This window comes from Saccostrea echinata, unplaced genomic scaffold (genome assembly GCF_033153115.1).
Source record: "Saccostrea echinata isolate AGI-Se365-2 ecotype Australia unplaced genomic scaffold, CSIRO_AGI_Sech_v1 ptg000018l, whole genome shotgun sequence".
Taxonomy (NCBI): Eukaryota; Metazoa; Mollusca; class Bivalvia; order Ostreida; family Ostreidae; genus Saccostrea; species Saccostrea echinata.
Genome location: NW_026889767.1, coordinates 4,596,333 through 4,618,172, shown reverse-complemented (window position 1 = coordinate 4,618,172; position 21,840 = coordinate 4,596,333). Strand labels below are relative to the sequence as shown.

The 21,840-nt window shown below is 34.1% G+C and overlaps 1 protein-coding gene across 1 annotated transcript in view; it reads left to right on the top strand.

Moving 5' to 3' along the window:
• Window positions 1-21,840, top strand: part of LOC133189455 (uncharacterized) — a 69,594-nt gene that overhangs the window by 8,235 nt on the left and 39,519 nt on the right. The window contains exons 5-18 of the mRNA XM_061324825.1: window positions 100-275; window positions 967-1,089; window positions 2,628-2,761; window positions 3,725-3,831; window positions 4,305-4,458; window positions 9,011-9,131; window positions 9,617-9,733; window positions 10,232-10,320; window positions 11,398-11,601; window positions 11,840-12,002; window positions 12,554-12,697; window positions 13,478-13,545; window positions 16,439-16,642; window positions 17,192-17,345. Of these exons, the coding sequence (XP_061180809.1) occupies window positions 100-275; window positions 967-1,089; window positions 2,628-2,761; window positions 3,725-3,831; window positions 4,305-4,458; window positions 9,011-9,131; window positions 9,617-9,733; window positions 10,232-10,320; window positions 11,398-11,601; window positions 11,840-12,002; window positions 12,554-12,697; window positions 13,478-13,545; window positions 16,439-16,642; window positions 17,192-17,345 (1,958 nt within the window). The remainder of the gene's footprint in view (window positions 1-99; window positions 276-966; window positions 1,090-2,627; window positions 2,762-3,724; window positions 3,832-4,304; window positions 4,459-9,010; window positions 9,132-9,616; window positions 9,734-10,231; window positions 10,321-11,397; window positions 11,602-11,839; window positions 12,003-12,553; window positions 12,698-13,477; window positions 13,546-16,438; window positions 16,643-17,191; window positions 17,346-21,840) is intronic.

The following is a 21,840-nucleotide window of genomic DNA, read 5'->3' as shown; positions in this document are numbered from 1 at the left end:
AGATGTTTTAGAATAAAAAGAGACATTTAAAAAAGTAAACAATGCAACTTTGCCCAGGCCCCTTTAAAGCGTCTGCTCTAAATTTTGATCTTTTTACAGAAACCACTGATTTTAAACAAGGTGGAATCTTAGTTGTCCCGCATATCAGCATAAAATCAAGCATTGCTCACATTTTGAATGGGAATATGGATGTTCCTCAGACAGGACTTCATCACGTGACCACATATTTCAAAGATGGCTGGTCAATGAATATCAACGAAGTGACTTTACTTCACGTAAGTTCAGCATAATAATACATTATCGAGGGCTGCCGACCAATCATATTCCTGAATTATTTACATGAAATATTTATCAAGTAAATTTGTTAGTAGTAATGGATTGGCAATCTGCCTTAGATTCAAGTGATTAAGTTGGGAAGGGGGCGGGGTGATCAAAGAATTGACGAAAGTGATAATGCTGTTGTGGAACGTGTTAATTTTCTAGTATTTGTGAAGCTTTCTATTTGAATGATAAACCCTTATCTTATAGGAATCTCTGGAAACATAGAAAAAAATTTAAGGTGTGAGAATATGAGATATAATGTATTACTTGATAGTAGAGTAGGATATGTTTGTGATGGTTTATCTAATTATCATTGGAAGGTTATCTATCAAAAAAAGCAAGGTCGATGAAATCACTGAGTTTTATTTTATTATTTTAGCATATTTGGAATTACTTTAAAAGAGGACTTTTTCAAAGAAAAACATAAAATGAATGAAGATTTTGATGTTACTGCAATTTTATATATTATCTTAAAACATTCTTATCTATTAAGTATTTATGCAGATGTACCTAATCTATTCTCAACTATAAACATTGATCAAATCCATTGGTCTTTTTAATATTTGTTTGTTAACATGCATATGCATGTACATATTTCGAATATTTTTAAAGTTTCATGACTATGGTATGTTGTCTTTATATCAGCCTTTTTTTGATGTACTTGTCCGAAGTAACCCAATCCAGGTCGTCATACCGTTTGACAGCTCTGCAGATTTGAATGATGTATCCAAACATGTAAATGATGTTGTGTCAAAGGTCATCATGAAGGTACATTTATGTTAATTAATGGATTCTATAATTGAAATAGACGACAAAGTATTATGCTAAAACGTAAATAAATGTATATACGTATGCTATATTTCTTCATGTTCGTTTACAAAAAAAGCATAATCATAAAAAAAATTTAATGACTTTTGAAATAGGAGCATACTTCTTTTTTTCGTTTAAAAACTGAATAGACAGGACGATCCCCCCTCCCTTCCGCCAGTTTTTCCCTCGTTGCATTTTTTCTATTTTTATATGTATGTATTTCTTTCATCCGTATATATAACTGCAATCATAAATCATATCATGATGTAAATTTCAAAGGATGACTGCACTTAACGCCTGTTTTGGGGTCTTTTTCGGTTGCTTTTGTTGCTTTTATATCTAAACCTTATTTCGTTTTTGTATGTTTATGAAAGAATCCTGTCAATTTGGAACCAAATTTAAATCTTAAAATGATTTTAGACTGTGTGAAACAATAAAATGATTCAATGTTTTTTGTCCTTACTGCTTTCCAAATATAGTGAATTTACACTTACCTGCCCTTGAATGAACATTAGATATGCATGAGAGGTGGAGCTAACATTGTAAGAATGGGTCTAAAATTAGACTTGATAAATAACAATGACATGTATGGAAAAAAAGAACGTGATCACTCTTTTCAATCTCCCTCTCCATTCTGTACGTCACAAAAGCACTTCTGACAAAGGTTTCAAAACGAAATTAACAATATAAGCAGATCAATGTAATTAAAGCAGATTTTATATCAATGCCAGATGATTTAACGCGTTCGAACACAATGTCCTAGTTAGCACAAAACATGCTACCTTACAAGTCACGTGACGGTATTTAGTATTCACAAAGTTGCCTGAGGTAAGAAATCACGTGGTGAATTATAATATTCAACATATCACAATCCTTGGTTACAACACAGAAAGCGAATGTAAGAAGAAGCAGTTTTTTTTTCTCTTTTTAACCATGAGCGCATGTTTGTCTATTAATCTCCTTTTGACACATTATTATTTATGCAAATATACAACTACTGTTAAACGTAGAGCAATAGACAAACATGCGCTGACTATGTAAAATGTCAGTAAAAAAGTGGGCGTCCTTATTATCGAACGGAGATTTAAGAAATTGTGATAACCCCTGCCTTTGAAAAAGATTCGAACGACGTAAATACACATTTTATTAAACGTAATTACTTAAAGTTGTAGATTGGATGTTGACCATTCTTGCAATGAAAAGAAAAATGCTTGTTTTGAAAGTTTATTTTGTCGCAAATTTCGCATGTCCTTAAGTACAGTCGTCCTTTACATGTTCCGAGTGGTTGTTAATGCAAACTTCACAACATGATGACTATAGAAATTTTGCACCAAGTTTTACTTATAAAAATGACCAAACCTTTTTTTTATATTAAGGAATTTAAATTTTGATGTAGGTAAAATACTTAAGGTGTGTTGTTGTTAATGTTATATTTCTTTTTAATTTTTTTTAATGTATTGGAGATATTCTATTAGCATAATGTTTTTTATCTTAAGGAACCGGAGCACCCTTTTATGGAAGTAGGAAAATTTCACAGTCCATTCGACGGGAAATTGAAAAGTGGAGACCAATTCATGGATGTAAAATTTGTTTTGGATCACAAATTAGATCTAGAAAACTCTGTCTTAGAGTAAGTAACTAATTGATCCTTTGCAAAATGTGCCAGAGTTTTAGAAATATAAATACAAAAATACCAGTTACATAGTTGTTTATACTCCTGGTCCCTAACCTATAAACTGAGAAGAGATTTAGTCAAAATTTTGGTCCCAAACTCATAAACACAGAACAAACTTTAGCCGAAATATAGATAATTAATATCCCTTTTTTTATTTTGGAAACATTTTTTAAAAATTGAAATTATGTACAACATTCAAATAAAACATATAATGGAAAGTTTTATTTTCAAGTTATTCAAATTTTAATTTTTCACTTAAGTCTATTTTTAGTTTATGGTCTTATGGCCAGTATGCCAAGGCGTGCACATAATCTGTAGGAGAAAGAGAGAGAATAATATGAATACACAATGTTTCGGAAACCATACATTTACTTTTTGGAACTAAAAATTCATATACTATCGTAGAATCACTTATTTTCATAGGATCAAATTTTTAGGGCTTGAGGAATGAACATTTGTTCGTGGGGATTTGTTTTCATGGTTGAAGAAATGAAAATGATACTTTCTTTACATTTCGATTATACCACGAAAATAATGAAAATTAAACCTCAATTAAGATTAGTATTTTCACAGTACATTTTTTTTTTCTAAACTGTAAACAATAGTGCACGTATGAAATATACACTACATGTGCATTTTTTTCTAAACTACAAATACTTACATCTACTATCTATAAGTTTTCAATGGAGGAGACGGTTGAATTGAGAATGAATGACTTATTACATTTTCTCAGCTCAGCCTATCAATTCAGAAGTCTTGTAACCTTTATAAAAATATTGAAATGATTTTATTAAGCTGTTATATGAAGGTTATTTGATGGACAATATAAAGAATCGATCTTTTTTAAATGTACATTTAGAAGATAACTTTTAAACTGACTTTTTACTTTTGTTTGAAATTGATTGTTTTGTTTCTTAGAAACTGGCCAGTAACAGAGGCAGAGAAGGAGGTTGACGGCTGCTTTCTCTCCAGAACATTTTTTACGAAGTCTCATCCATACTTCCAAGTTCAGTTCATCAAAAAAGGTTTTGATTTTTTCTTTGACAGTAAAAATATTTTGAGTTTAATATGAACAGTCACAGAGAACTTATCTTACTTAAGTGAAAAACTTACGAATTTTTGGGACAAAAAGATTAGTTATTTTAGAGTCAGCTTGAATTTTTTGACACACACACACACACATTTACCGTCTTGTTATCAAGATTAAATGTAAATCATTAGGTGAATCCTGATCGACGTTTTTCATACTAATTGTTAGGCCATTATTTATACACTGAAATTTCTGCTGATTTTTCTGTTCTCACGATTATGACAAGGAGCACACGGCGGATGTGACCGGTCGACAGAGGATGCTTACTCCTCTTTGGCACCTGGTCCCACCCCTGATGTTTTTGGAGGTCCATGATTGCTCTGCTCCTGATTTGTATTGTTTGAATGGAATTTGAGCTTGAGTACTATTCGGTATCTCCATTTTCATGTTTTCTATATCTTTTCCTAGACAATGCATTACTAAAGTTTCTGGATGGAGAACTACCAGATGAGCTGTTGATTGGTTGTGTCAGAGATTATTACTACGCTAAAATGTTTGCTAAACCAGGAAATTACTATAATCGCATATCGAGAACAGAAGCCAAAAATGTTATGGTGCACAGGTAAAGAAAGAATAGTCTATAGAATTGATATCACACACAGTTACGGGGGGGGGGGGGCATTCAATACTAAGGGTAATAGGGATTTAAAGATGAAATTTCCAAATATGTGTTTTTAATTTAGCAATAATGTACAAACTGTTTGACAAGAAAACTATGATTCGCCAAGAGCCATAATTGACCCAGAAAATTTGAGAAAATCTAATACTGTTAACTCTTGATGAATGTGCAAACTGTCTTTTGGTTCATAATGTTTAGTTTTCATTGCAGATGTAACGTGTATGATTGGGTTCTTACAAGGGATATATATATACTAAGTTTTCCTCTTACTCTGTCTGAGTTTATAATTACAATGATTGATAAGACTGCTCTGTCTGAGGGTAAATCACACAGTATTAAAAATTGTTCCTCTTATCTAGAGACGGGGACTGGGTATGCTTCTTGCACCGTGTTTCTCCTCCAAGGTTCCTATTGATAGGAAAGAACTGGGTGTATCAATCTTCTTCAGATTTCCTACACCCAGAACTTAACATCAATTCCCTAGGATTACTTACCACTGGTGCTTCTATTCTATGGCTTCTATTCTTACCCTTACTACTTCTTTATTTAATTACTCTTTTGCCGCTTCTGATTCAGCTGTCGGCTTCTTCAGCTAACTTCTGAATGCCTGACTTCCCCAAAGCTTCGCTTTATATACCCTTGGGCTAGTCTAAGCTTTAGGGAAGTCAGGTCATTCCATTATTTGAGGTCTTCAGTGCGTTTATTTAAATGTCCCTTTACCATTACATTACCCACGCCTCTGATATCATGCGTCTCGCATGTGATTTGATTCAAAACTAAGGTTTGCTTTTTTTTTTTTTTTACATATCCTGAAACTATCTTGTATTCAAGAAACACGTTATAAGAAACTGTTATTACAAAAAGCCCTTTTTAACACATGCACCAAAATTAGGTTACCAGGCAGTAACTGCATAGAATCACAATATACATATCATTTAGATTGCTCAGTCAAACCAGATGTCTTCTTCTAGTCTTTCTACTGATTCACCATCCTTCTGATACTTCTTCAGAACACGTATTGTTTTCTGATGACTCTTGGTCCTGGCTGTATCCAACTTTAGCTCTGTCTGCGTTCCGACGTCAGTTGTTACACAGTTCACTTTACAGCAAGAACAGTGCTGAATATCTGAGGACACCTCTTTAGTAACTGTCGTGTTGCTCATTTGTTCATCGTCTGTTTCAACCTCAAACAAACCCTGGGTAACTGTTTCTACAGTTCGCCTTTTCACTCCTGGTAAACAAGGAGCTGTCCTCTTTCTATGCGTTCTTCCAACCTCTAATTCTGTCTCCTCAAAATTAAGCTCTACTGGATTCTCCTGCCAATCATCATCTGCACTTTCAGGGGACTTCCTTGGAGATTTTTCCACTGGCACTAACTCTACGGTTTCTTCTGGCTCTTTCCAGTAATGTACTCTATTCATGTGTCTTGTAAGAACGGTCTTCTTGCTGAATATTAGAACACACTGCTCACATTTAAACTTTCTTTTGTTATTCTCAGACACACTACAAGCCAAATTTTCATGAGGAATAATATGAACACTTGCTTTGGCTTTTCCCTGATTTAACAACTTTGGCCTCTTTGTTACTATCTTTAGATGTGATAACTGACCTGAGCATATGACTTCCCTTCCATTAAGTCTAGATATTGTCTCTGATTTACTAGCACGGAAACATCCAATATGTCCTTGTAACTGCAATTCATGTTCCACCCCATGAACGTACATTTTCCTCTCAGATACATCTAAAAGACATTTCCAAGACTTCAGGAAATCTAGACCCAGAATACCATCAGCTTTAATATTTGCTACAACAGCATGGCATCCAAATTTACTATCACCAAGTCGAAGTGAAAAATCCCCTCTTCCTCGGACATTCAGGGGTGTTCCATCTGCACCTAGTATACTTTGATTTACAGGTTCTAGTCTACAATCTCCTGTGTTCTCTATTTTATTGTATAGTCTATCTGCTAGAATTGTCAAGGTTGCCCCGGTATCAACCAACAGATTGCATGGCACATGATTCACAAAAGCTTTGAGGAATAAGCCAGATTCTTTATTGAATTGTCCTTGCTTGACCGCAGTTGTACTAGATACAACTTTACTGCTTTTGTTCCGGGTTTGAGTCTCTGAGCAACTTTTTGATTCATCGTTTGACTCTGATTTCTGTACCCTCTCACTAATTTGCTTATTCTTTACCCAACAGTCTTTAATTCTATGACCACGCTTTCCACAGTTGTGACATTTGTATGGAAAAGCATCTGGTTTCAATAACTGATTAGAACTGGGTGGTCTCGGGGTCTCTTTCGATACAGCCATGTCTGCAATTTTCCTTTCTAAATTTCTTAATGATTCCTGCAGTTCATTACGTAGCTGCTTCATTTCATCTCTCACACTTGAGTCTTTATGAGACTCTCTGTTATTTTCCTGATCTCTAGTTGCTCCTCTTGCGAAACCGACATCATGCCGACGTTGGCGTTCGGCTCTACAGAAAGCCTCAATTTCAACCGCCAAACGTATAGCATCATTTAAAGATTTAGGGCGTGATTGTTGAATGCGTAAGCGCATATCAAAATCTGTCAACGCATCAACAAATTGATCCTTAGCAATCATCTCGGTTACTTCTCTAGGTGCTGTCGGGTAAGCTAGGTGAGCCAAGCGTCTTATACTTTCACCGAGCTCCGGTAATGTCTCGGACACCTTCTGTCGTTTATCTCTCAGCATTGCCCGATACAGCTCTGTTTGATTGGCTGGTGCAAATCTATCTTCTAATGCATCACATAAATCCATATATGTGCAAGCCGTACCTCCCTTCATATTACCAAGGACAGTCTGTGCTTGTCCTCTCAATGACGCTGCAAGATATAAACTTTTCTGGTGTGCATTCCACATGTTTATATCACTGCACGCCTCGAAGTGAGCTTTATAGTCTATCCAAGACCCGGTTCCGTCGTACGTCGCTGGTTTCATTACAGTTTTACCATATGAACCTCCTCCATCATTACTTTGTGTGCCCTGCATACTCACATTTGGATTTTGATGGTACCCAATATGAGAGCCAGTTCCGGTACCTAGCCCTTTTGTCCAGGTTACACTAGTTGTCGTCGTTGTAGCACCTGAAGTACACCAAGGAAAACCAGGTGTGGATCGTGCCTCGGAAAACACAGGCTGTCTGATGGAACTTTTCCTCAGTAAGTCATATTTACTGGCTTTACTGTCTCCTCTCATGCCCCTATGCTCATCCTCTCCATACAGCGCGTAACCTGATTGAGGGTAATCAACATGATCAAAGGTGTCCCTCATATTAGTTGCACCCTCCGTGCCACGGTTACTGGACGATTTTGATATCAATTCATATAAACTATTTTCTAATAGTTTGTCTCTAACATCTACCCCGGAGTCTGGAACTACATTTGACCTTGTAGTCTGGGGCGTTGACTTCAGCCTATCTAATGTTTCTCTCAGTTTTTCTCTTCTAGCATCAATTGCACTGAGATCAGCGTACAGCTCAGCTTCTATATTGTCCATACTCGTTCAATTATCACAAGAACTATACTAATTCTAAATATTCTAATTCTAAAAATGCCCAGTATTGATAAATTTAATACCCTACACCCAATTACAATATACTTGGTACCACTACACTTGGTACACAACACCTGGTATCACTACTTGGCTTTACAGCACTTGGTAACACTGCACCGAGTTCCCAGCACCAGGTGTCAATAGCACCAGGTATCGCCACTTGATTTCACAATACTGTGTAACACTGTACTGAGTTCACAGCACCTGGTGTCAATATACTAATTCTGAAGCACCCGGTATCACTTATTCACTGTAACTGGTGTCAATACTATCACAAATGTTAAAAATTTTAATACAAAGTAAATCAGACAACAATTAAAATTTAATCAGAAAACGCCTTGTACTCTATCCCTTGACCGGCTGCCACCAAAATGTAACGTGTATGATTGGGTTCTTACAAGGGATATATATATACTAAGTTTTCCTCTTACTCTGTCTGAGTTTATAATTACAATGATTGATAAGACTGCTCTGTCTGAGGGTAAATCACACAGTATTAAAAATTGTTCCTCTTATCTAGAGACGGGGACTGGGTATGCTTCTTGCACTGTGTTTCTCCTCCAAGGTTCCTATTGATAGGAAAGAACTGGGTGTATCAATCTTCTTCAGATTTCCTACACCCAGAACTTAACATCAATTCCCTAGGATTACTTACCACTGGTGCTTCTATTCTATGGCTTCTATTCTTACCCTTACTACTTCTTTATTTAATTACTCTTTTGCCGCTTCTGATTCAGCTGTCGGCTTCTTCAGCTAACTTCTGAATGCCTGACTTCCCCAAAGCTTCGCTTTATATACCCTTGGGCTAGTCTATGCCAAGGGAAGTCAGGTCATTCCATTATTTGAGGTCTTCAGTGCGTTTATTTAAATGTCCCTTTACCATTAAACAGATATATATTTAAATTTGTTTAAAGGTTTTCACTTAAGAATGTGAAGAAAGGGGACACCTTTGGTTTTGGAATTCGTGGAGAATGGGAATCAGAATATAATGCTGGCTCCTCCTGCAAGCTCTTTGTCACTCACAATGGGACTGAGGTATGTTAATTATAAACAGCACAATTCAGTTACAGGGGTGGATGGGGGATATTGTACAGGTAAAAAAAATACATTCACTCTTTCAATTTTAATTTTCTGCTCCACTTTACAGGGCTAAGGTATATGAATAGTGAAATACACTTGAAATATTGTCTTAAGATGATTCCACACTTTTACCCTTATTGGTTCAAAGTTGAAAACTGCATTAAATTCTACAGAAAAGAGTTTGAAGTAATGACTAAACACTGTTGAAATGTTAGTTATGTATCTTTTAGAACCGGAGCAAGTGGAGGAAACAATGAAAACTGAATTGTAATAAAAAGTCATTATTTTATGCAAAGATTCTGAGTGACTTATTATTAAACTTTGTTTTTCATAGAATAGGAATTTTTCCTTCAAAAGATGATACACTTTTTCAGTTTTTAAGTTGAAGTCGAATCTTTGACACAAGATAGAATAAACACTAGTAATTGTCTTTATTGCAGGTCAAGTATGAAGGAAATCCAGAGGATTTAGTTTTCAACAGGTTCTATTATCCATGTCTTGCCATAAATAGCCACTTTACTTGTCAGTTCAAATTGCCACACCTATCTCCACCAGCAGTTCGTATCTAAATTTTTCTAGAGTCTAGTTCTATATACCTTTATTTAAACATTTCACACATGGAAATACGTTATAAATCCATAAAAAACATAAGTCAATTTTAGACATGCTAGTAAAATTAGTTGTATTACATGTATATGAAAGTGAGTGAAACACTTTTACATCACAATATCTCACCCTTTTATGATACAGTTATAATAGTGGAATAATAAACTGTTTTTAAGATTGAAATCATGAGTGGTTATAAAAGATATAAGCAACAAGTTTTCCTGCAGTTCACTCTGTTATATAAAATCATATTTATTTTTTAAACCAATTTTATGAAATGCAGATATATGGTATCAATTAAAAAGCATTCTCTAGTGATTTGTGACACTATGAAAGTCAAATGAAATCAGGAAAGACTCCAAGAATCTTATTTATCGATGATTGGTATTGTTGAGTTCAATGTCTTACTAAAAGTCGGTTTGACAGAAAAACATATACTTTTAAAACAGGAGTTAATGAACACCTATAAAAAGGAGCAAAGATGGATCCGCCCCTGTTATACTGATTTCTGTGTGATCAATAATACTGGGATTATAAGGTATTTATAACTAATTGTTTCATTGTCAGTTCTAACGTTGATCGTTTTTGAGATATACTGTTGCGAAATATGTCTAATCTAACATACACAATGAAAAATAATGTGCATCGCAGAAAAAAAAAACATTGTGTCGTACATGTATTGCATAATGTAAGGAATGTGGTAGTAAAGTGTGAATAAATAAAGGTTGGAATTCATAGCTTAAAGGCTACACATATGTCAAATTGGAGAATTTTACTGAATAAATTCGATTCAGCTAAAATCTTTTTGTAATATAATCCTCATGTGAAGGAAAAAATGTACAGTAAAACTCGTTTATAGAGGACTAAGTTATAAGGAAAGAGCAAGAGCCACTTAAGGCCTTTTTTGGCCCTGAGAATTTCTGAAAAATCGAAACTGCTCAGTTTTGGTTGAAAATGCAGTATTTATAACTTGGACCCTTGGTGACCGTGTATCTATTGGACATGACGTAATTTTCTCTCTAGTCATTGCATTATGACGTCATAAAATGCGTCATTTTCCCAATTTCCTCTAAATTCCCTTAAAAATGACCAAAAGATGAGGTATTTTTTCAATATTTCATATAGAGCACAACCTCTGATCCAAAATATTCAATTGAGTAATGAAAGGTCTGTTTCTGAAGATCACAAAACATGTTTTAATTTTTGGATCGTGGGCTGTGCTCATATTTTAATTCTTTGCTGATGGTAGTCAAATACGCATTTTTTTCTGCAAAATTCAAGAACATTGCATTTTCTCAAAGCCTGTTTTCCAATACCTGGATTCTCAAAAAAAGATTTCTTATAAGAAATGAAAGCACTAAGTCTCTACTTTATTTTGATATGTGAAATGGAACAGAGGGTGATAGTCAATTAATTGATATAAGGACAGGGCCATTTTATGCATAAAGTGAACCTAGCTCTTTCTGTTATTTGGAATTTTTTTTAAATCCCATTATGATTATCTTTTGATTAAGTTGAAAACAGACATAAAGGATCTTTATCAATAGTAAAGTACACTCGGAAGTCCCAGTAAACCTCATTATAACTGAGTTTTACTGTAATGAATTATTTTTAGTATGAACAAACATGCCAACAAAACATCTGACGCACACTTCCTGTCCGAACAACCTGTTGGAACGAAGGACACTCCAAACACCTCTTTTACTGTAAAAGTAGTGGAGGATCCAGGGGATTTTAAGATAAAAGTTGGTCTCGTAGTTGAGGGATACCTGCAAAACTCATACACATGTTATCTTGTCCTACATGGACACAATGGAGAGTGAGTGTTGATGCTTTTAAAATGAAAAAAATGTATACAAAAAATTAAGCAAACATTCTTTATTTTAATTTAAATTCTCTCACTGTATGGGGCTTAAAGACAAAAAAGTTTTTCAAAACATAAATGATACATTTACCAAGTAGTTGATTCTTAAAATGACTGTTCCGTAAATCAAAGTTGTCAATGTAAAGCATCAATATTTACATGTAGATGATAATACATGCATATTCTTTTTCAGAGTGAGGTGTAAAACTCAAGGAGATTCTGTGAATCTGGTACCTTCCCCAACAAAATTAGCAGTGGGGGATGAGATCAAGTTTCAATGGGAGATAGAGCGGCAACCAATCACATTTCATGATACCAAAGAGTTCCCTGTCAAAATATTGAGAAATGGAAAGCTTGTAAGTAATCAATTGCCATGTAAGGAAGGAAAGTGGTCCTCCAAAACTACCTGCTTATTTTCTTACATTGAGTACTGTCCAGTCTTCTCTGCAATGGGAGTATTTATTAAAAACTACTTGAATGGAAGTTTACAATGAATTATATAGAGATAACGAACATTATCCAAGCGAATAGTATTTAAGCTCAAAATACAAATCAGGAGCATAGCGAATACGGACTATAAAACATCATAGGTGGGATCAGGTGCCAGAGAAGAGTGAGCATCCCCTGCCGACCAAGAGATGCTAAAACATAATAAGGCTACTAAAAATGTTGAAATTAACATATCAGTGTGTTTTGTTACCAAAGATTTCCATTTTGATTTTTAATCCATTGTATCATTGGGTGCCAATAAATGTTTTAAAATATTGATAATTTGTTAAGGGAAATAGAGAATTTACATTAAACTTTGGTATTTTTTACATAGATGTTTTGATTCTCAAATTTCCTGAAATTTTTAATCGGTTCCTTCAAGTTTGAGATAACGAGACTTAACTATTTATTTTTCTAGCTTTGTCAGACAGACTACACCTTTAGCTTTAAAGGCGGACTTCCAGAAGAGCGTGTTTATGTGTTTCTTTCATCCCACAGTACCAATGAACGAAGAGTTCAACTACTGAACTACCAGCCGCATTATAGGCCTCCAGTAAGTGAAGTAGCTTCTTCTTTTAAATGTATGTTGATTTATAATTTGAGGCAGTCTAATGTTGCTTTGATGGGCAAGTTTATTTTCCCAATAATTTGTTACATACTTTCTCTTTTGAAATAATCTAAGAATTTAATTAAAAATTATCCTCATATTTAGAAAAAAGATGTCCCAATCGAAATACTTCGAGATTTGAATGTGTATATCTTAAATGATCAAGTTTTCAATCAACACGTGTTCAAAGCCCTTCACTCTATGAATTGGTTTTGTTTATTTCCAAGTTGTCAATATTCAAAGTATGAGTTTCCGGTATTTTGGCACTTCTCAGTATCCAAATAATTTCGAAAATAAAAGATTTATGAATGTTTACCCGAAAATTTTTTCAACATAAGGTTTTTTCCTACAATGCATGCATGGAGTTAAATCAATATATTTTTGAATTATTTCTGCAATTTTATTGTGATAGTTTAGCTTAGCATTGATTGTTTGATTAAAGATTTGTTGCAGCAATTTTGTTGTTTGATATTATGTAACATGTTTTAAAATGGTCTGCGTATTAAAAACTTATTTTAAAATTAAAAAAAATTATTGAATATCTCCATCTATTAGCGTTAATATGGTCTGGATTTAACTTAATGAGGCCATCCTTGATTTGAATATACAGATATAGACTACATCTTTTTCTATCTTTTTGATAAAAATATATATGTTTATTGTATGTATATTGTAGTATAGTTAAACAAGGATCTATTGTAACTCTATTTTTTTATTGTATCGTAGGTGAAAGAGTTCAACAAAATCACTCCAGCAATACAAAGAGGATTGCAGATTTATGATGATGGAGTTCTTCTGAATAAGTAAGACCATGTCTATGCTCATTAATATTATGTTCCGAAGCAAATGGTCAAAATAAATTATTGTTCTGGTTAATTCGATCATTATTTCAATACTTAGTATAAATTAATTGTAAACTTTGTGTTGTCTGGAGGTACTTCTATAGTTTATTAGCATTAAGTATGTTCAGTCTGATATTGCCTCTTTTGCGCTGTTATTTCTGTCAGTTAAATACTTTCCTTTTTCATCGAAGTTGTAACAAAAATTTTGATCTTTTAGTTTCTAAAATACTCATATTTTTCTTCCATATTAAACTACATTCTGTATTGAAATTATTTTTAATCACATGATAGTTATATTTTTTTTTTACAATCATTGTTTTGGAAATAGGCTCAAGTACAAATCTCAAGTTGTAAATCAATATAAAATTTGTTGCCTTTTATGCATTAACCTCATAGTGATTATGTGACGTAAATTTTAATTCCAAATAATATGTCAAATAACTTTTAATTTATTTCATCATTTTAAATTACAAACCTGTAACTTTTTATAATTAAAAAACAATACTGAACTTAACATCTTTTCATGGATATTTAACGTTCAGGAATCAGAACAAAAATAAGAATGTCAATACAAACTATTAACTTATCTTCATATCAACCAAATATTACAATGATACTTTTCAGCGTAAGTTTTTGGAGTTTAAGGAGGCTGGGTGGTCAATAAATTAACCATCAGATATAACTTAATTTTTTAGATATGATATCTTCGCAGCACTGTTAAGGCGTACTTCGAAGAAATCAACAGAATATAAACGTGCATAAATACATACCTTTTTAAACTGAATTTTAATTTTGTAAAGGTACTATATTATCTTATGACTTTAACATTCTTTGAAATAACATTGTATACCCCGCTCTGTACTGAATTTGGTTTGGTCACGTTATTTGATAGTCACGTGATAAATGCATAGAATGTGTACTGTATGTAGGTCACAAACAAATTTCAATATCGCAAGGGCATACCCTAGTTAAAATTAAAAATTAAAGTAATAGATTGTTTCTACATAACTTGTAGTTTATGGAAAGTGCTGCTGCTTTAAATAGAATTCGCATTTTATTAGTTTAAATTTCAAGTTATCTTGCTAATGTTGAAATATGTGTGACCTTTACCAAGTATTTTATGTATTTCTTAAGTTATGCTATCGATTTCAGGAAAGCAGCAGCACTTTTCAAGTTAAGGAATATGTCCATTATGTGTATTCAAAAAATAGTCAAGATCTATTAAGTGTATGCCCTTGCGAAAAGGCGATTTAACGAGGCACCTCGGCGTGAAAGATGCACACCCTGTAGACAAAAACACGGTAGAATTAATTCAATACATTCTCTCGATATTTTTTAAATAATGGCACTAAACAAACGTTTCAGATCTGTCTTAATAGTCTACCTAAGATTTTCAAATAATATTCTGTTTAATAATAAAATGCATTTTTCACTGTGAAAAAATTACTTGATCCGCGTCTCACTGCACATAAAATGCGCCAAACTTTACCATGATGACGTCATGTCAACAGGTTCATTGCGATCAGTGACTTGTTTATATCTTGCTGTGTGGGATTTAGCTAGCGACAAAAATGAATGCAGTGGTAAGTTTTGATGTAGTTCATTACTCTTATGTAGCTTAGATTCGCAAATTATTTCATTTTCTGTTATTATGAGGAATTGCTATATTTGTGTGATGTCACAGTAAGCTTTTCCCGAATAAATTAGGCCCCGCCCCCTTTATGCAGCCTTAACAGAGCTGCGTTAAGCTGTCAACTATCATTTGGCAAACAAAAATTTCATACATTTTAGTTTTAAAATTTGATCATTTTTGTATATCTTTATATAGAGCTCTTCTTCTAAAGGAGATCAATATAATCTGAAAATGACCACAACCACCCAGCCCTCTTAAAATGCACAATACTTTATAAGGACATAACAATGAATTCTCAGCAAAAAGCAACTATCGTACATGTAGATGGTAGTTCATTCCTTTTCTGTAGAAAAAACATGTTTTCCTATGATAACCCGTGCATACACATGCTTAAACGATGAAAAAAACGAACCCCATCAGTATTTGAATGAAGATTTTTTGCTAAAAATTACATTGATCATTCATAGATTTCTATTTAATAAACTGGATTCGAACCTTTTTTTCTCTGGAAAAAAATGTTAAGCGGCAATTATAATTTTAAAACTATGTTTTTAAAACCTTTAAATTATAAAGCACGAAACAAAAAGTAAAGGAATTTAATTTAAAAAAAAAATACATCTATGTTAATCACCTTCGGAACCAATTTTAATGCGCATTTCGACTAATTGTGTCTCTTCATTCATGCTGCTCATGCCGAAACGTTGTAAATTAGAAATTATAAATATATTTTATTAGTTTGTAATATAGTAAAAAAAAAATCAATAAATCACAAGGACAAAACATATCTTAAAAGTGTTTGTATTCTAGATATCTCTTGTAAACTCTCAAGCAGAGATGCACAAGGAAATTATTATTTTATGAAGCAAGATTGGTTATAAATATTATTACATGATCAAGATTACAAAGGACTCCCAAATGCGAACTGTAGGCGCAATAAACCTTCTTAAAAGACAATTAATACATTATGGAGATGAGCTGGATGAAAAGGTTTAAGATAACGAACAGTGATCGATCTCTAAAAAATCTTTAAAAAAAACAAATCTGTGAAGAAAGCATGAAATACAGACTCTTGGAAATTCCAGAGGTGGGATCAGGTGCCTAGGAAAAGTAAGCATCCCTTGTTGACCTGTCAGACCCGCAATTGAGCCGACCATAATAATCCGGTAGACGAAATAGATCATATATATGATTTCAAATAAATTTACTAACATCCTTTAACAGACACGATGGAAGTTGTCCCTATATGGTCTCTAGAACTGCCATCAACCCCAAGCTGACCTACTTTGAAATGGAGGTCATCGCCAGTGGAAACGACGGTGAAATTGGCCTTGGCCTTACACACAATATGCCTGACACCTCAGATACCATAGGGAAATCTAGATATGAAATTATGTTCTGCACAAGTAACTCAGCTGGAACCGGAAAGTAAGCTTTATTTTTTATACGTAATTTTTTGTGATTTTTTTTAAACTAGGATATATTTATTTAAGAAATATTTACTAAATTTATAAAATGATAATGTATTGAAGATATGTTTATAACTATATTTGATTCGTTTTCCTTAATATCAATTCAACCAACCAAACAATCCCCCCCCCCCCAAAAAAAAAAAACAAAATAAAAAACAAAACAAAACAAGACAAAAACAAAAAACCCTCCAAAAATACAAAAACTGCTTTTCTGAAAAAGCTTAAGAGAATTATTCGTAGGATATAGATCATTGTTTCACCTGTAAAGATGACACACAATAGGGTGTTTAATATTACAAATCAAAGTTTTGTGTGTATGAAAGAGAGAGAAAATGAGAGAGAGAGAGAGAGAGAGAGAGAGAGAGAGAGAGAGAGAGAGAGAGAGAGAGAGAAGAAAAGAAAGAGAGAGATGACAAAAAGATATGGATGTATTTATCATGACCTAATTATCCCATGAATCACGAAGAACATCTTTTTGAGAGGTAGAAAATAAAAATCTTTGTAGAGTGTTTCATATGGATGTCCAAAAGTCTTCAGAGACTTTGAAATTTGAGACTGGTGATGTAGTTGGCTGTGGCTTAGAAGGGAAATTTGGAGATGATGGGAAACTTGTCGAGAATTCTGAAGTGGATGTCTTCTTCACCATTAATACTAAAGAGGTAAGAATTACATACACAATTGAACTTCAGTTTCTCAACCAATAATATCTCGAATATCATTAATATTTCTAGACGAATTGGAAGTCACATCAAAGTGGTGGGTATGTTAAGAAACCTTTGATTTTATTTCGGGGAAAATCAGAATTCTTTTAAACTAATTTTACCATAGTAAAGGACTCATAGCATTTCAAGACACTGACGCCATAACATGACTAATATGATGAGCAAAATATTCCTTGTTTAAAAATGTAATTAGGATGTCAGTACCAAAAATTTAATCATTTTTATTAGTAATATTACTGATATTACTGAAAAAATGTGTTGTGAATAAAAAGTGTTGCTTACATCTGAACCTACCTCTGATGCATTCATGGATAATTGTTCTACTCCAAATTTATGTTGTTTCTTTGGGACTTTTGGGCTTTATTACCTTCTATTATATCTTCATCTTTTATCCTATTGTATTGTCAGTGAAATAATAACATATCTTTAATTTGATAAGCATAGCAATGCTTTAATGTTTAATCTTTCTCACTAGTGGGTGAAAAATAAAATAATATCAGTTAAATTCTAATTATCGAAGAAAAGACAACAACACAAATCATTGTATATTTATTGAATTTATAATATATACCCTTACTGTGGCGTATAAGTGGGCACGGCATTGTATTATAAATTTAAATTTGGCTGCCATTTCAACTTGGGCAAGCCACAACATATCAACATCACAACATCAACTCAATGTTCAAATTCAACTGTTCAATACAAATTACAAACTTCAACACGTTTGTATTTCAACTGTTCAACACATATCTGAACTTCAACTGTTCAGTCAACATCAACATTATTCAACAACTAAGCAACCTTAATCAGCATAACCCCGGGAAACGGCGGACGCTGATTAACAATTTCACGTAAATTACTCTAAGTTACCTTGACCCCGGGAAACGGCGGTCAAAGTTTGATAAATGTCATAGAGTTTTTTGCAAATGTTCATTTTCCTTTCTTGATAATAATAAAGGTGCCACGCAATCCGCATATCCCGTGCGAATAAATTCCATCATCAGAAATAGAAGTCGCTGGAATACCCATGACGAATAATGAAACGTCCAAGTGGAATCGATCCTTTTCGTCTCTTTAGTTCCGTGCCGATTTCTTCATAGTGAAAACAGACTTTCAAGTACTTCATCTGAAACAAAGAGCCAAAGAAGCAGCAGCAAGAGAAAGAACACAATGCATCTAATTCCTTATCTACAGTCTATCATCTCTTTTGTATAGGGTGGGTGTGGAGGGATTTTTGTCTAAATTACTTCTCTTTTTAATTCCTTTGTGATGAAATCAACTTTCCCGAGGGCTGTGTGTTATCAGAAAGAGGGAAATTTAGTTTGAGAACGCGTTATATGACACTACCTTTCCCCGCCCACTCGAAGACTGACGTTAAGTAAGCTAGTTGTACAAGTTATCACCCTTTGCTTGTAAAACCATCACTGTTGTCTTTCTTCAATAAACTCATCTATTTTTTAAATTAATAGATGTTGTCATTATCGAAGAAAAGACAACAACACAAATCATTGTATATTTATTGAATTTATAATATATACCCTTACTGTGGCGTATAAGTGGGCACGGCATTGTATTATAAATTTAAATTTGGCTGCCATTTCAACTTGGGCAAGCCACAACATATCAACATCACAACATCAACTCAATGTTCAAATTCAACTGTTCAATACAAATTACAAACTTCAACACGTTTGTATTTCAACTGTTCAACACATATCTGAACTTCAACTGTTCAGTCAACATCAACATTATTCAACAACTAAGCAACCTTAATCAGCATAACCCCGGGAAACGGCGGACGCTGATTAACAATTTCACGTAAATTACTCTAAGTTACCTTGACCCCGGGAAACGGCGGTCAAAGTTTGATAAATGTCATAGAGTTTTTTGCAAATGTTCATTTTCCTTTCTTGATAATAATAAAGGTGCCACGCAATCCGCCACATGGACATCAAACCTCAACTATTTGATGTCCACCGCCACCTAAGTGGGGAAGTGGCACCCTATATTAGCCTGTGCCCACCTCCTATCTAATTATCCGGGTAAACAGGCCCCCCTCCCTGACTAAACTTTTCCAAAGCTCCCTGTAACGTGTTTAAAAATAAACTGTTACCCAAATCTGACAAGTGTACCCCATCTTCCCTAAATAGTTCCTTGTGATTTTTCTTAATGTCATTATATTTTATATACATCCCCCCATTTCTCAAAACTAAATTAGCTGCAAAACTGTTAAGCCGAATACGAGCTCTTTCCATAGCATGAATATCTTTTGAAAATTTCCAGTTGTTTCTTGGTAAAATTTGTGACCAGATAAGTTTTGTTCCCTTGAACTTTTTCAAAATAAATTCAACAATGGAATAAACTAAATTTCTGAGTTCATAAAGTGGTTTGCTTCCGAGGTCGTTGCCCCCACAGTGAAGAATAAGACAATCAGGTATACCTTCAAAACGTGAAATATGACTTAGTTTTTGTTTTAAAGTACCTAAACTAAGGCCTGAATATCCCTGCCACCATATCTGAATACCTAACCTTTCTAATCCAAGGTTTTGTCCACCCGATCTTAATACTGATGACATAAAAGCCCATCTGATGATTGAAGAACCCACACACCATACACGAGAAGCTAGTGTTGTATAAAAGATAAAACACAAAATAAAATTAAGATAATTCTATACTATTGAAGGAATTTGTGTACGTGGTATTCTTATATATGACTTATAGGCTGCAGACTTCCACCTGCCGGATGTTTTTATTACGTCTTCTGAATATCCTACAATTGCCAATGCGGTTGCTCCCCCTATCCTAAATGAGTGTGTTTTGTAATGCTTTGACTCTATGTTACAAAGCTTAAGCGTTTTCTTAAGTACAGCTGTAAATTGATGTCTTGTAAGCGGAGAAGCATCAAAATGACAAAACAATGGCCCCCTTGCGGAGGAAGGGCGTATCAGTAAATATCGATGTAAATTTTCTACTGGGCATAAGGGCCCCCCTATGGCGGAAAGTACAACTTCTGTCCCTTTCCCACATTGGTCCGTTTTACAATATTTCAACCTTATTTTAAGTGAGACATCTTTTTGGATCTTAACATCTTTAATACCTACAATGCCTTTAGTCTGTTTATTTGATGAGACAATTTCCCCAACACGAAAACAACCAAAAAATGCCAAAGTGTAAGCTGAAGTAAATAATAACGTTTCATAGGAATCTCTACAAGACAAATGAAGTCCATTGATAATTGTTGAAAGAATTTCTGAGGTTATAGGTAAACGTGAGTCAGGCTTTGCGCTTATTCTCTTTTTTCCCTCTAACATTTTAGATATAATGAAATTGTGGGTGGGGTCATCAGAATTGTTTAACTTGCACTTGAAACTTATTGCTGAGACATATGTGCGTATTGTGGAATACGCCAATCCCTCAAAAGATGACGCTGCTATAAATTCTACTATGTCTGACAACTTTGGCGGCCAGGAAGGCTCAATGTTTTGTTTTAATCTAAAATTGTCAAACTTAATTAGTGCCGTAGTGTACGTTTCCTGCGTGTTCTTTGATATGGATGCGGTCAGCAGATTGCTAACTTCCTGTCGTATATCAGCTGAAGAAATTCTTTTGAAATTCGATCTGGGAATCTCTGTGCCTTTGGTGCTAGCCCACGGAAACGGCCCCACTGTTTACGAGAAATAGAATCAGCAATTTTATTTACTGTGCCTTGAATAAACTTCGCTCGAAACGAGAAATTAAATTCCATGCATTTCATGATAAGTGGTCTTAGGAAAAACATTATGCGCTTAGATTTAGAAGTTTGAGAATTAATAATTTGAACTAATGCTTTATTGTCAGTTCGAAAGAGTACTTTCTTGTTGCATAATGCAGGTCCCCATAATGTAATTGCCAGCAAAATCGGTATTAATTCGAGACATGTTATATCCCTCATAATATTTTTAAAATGCCAATATCTTGGCCAGGCAAAGTACACCCATTTTCCAGCAAAATACGCCCCGCATCCCAACTTACATGACCCTGCGCTATCTGTATATAATTCTAGAGAATGGTTACTTGACCAATAACTTTCTGGGAAGTAAAGTGTCCCATTAAAATTGACCAAAAATTTTAACCACGTTCTTAAGTCGTCTGACAATTCTTCTGTAATACGGATATGATGATGTTGTGCCCGAATTCCTGACATAGCATCATAAAACCTTCTTAGGTAAACTCTACCTGGGCGTACAGCTCTACACACAAAACTTAAACCTCCTACTAGAGATTGCATTTCCTTAAGTGTGACTTTTTTCCTCCCTAACAAACTTTCTAACGCGTCACGCAGCGAATTGAGTTTTTCTTTTGGCACCTTTACCTGCATTTGCAAAGTATTTATTTCTAACCCAAGGAAAGTTAATACCTGGACCGGTCCTATAGTTTTTTCATGAGCAATTGG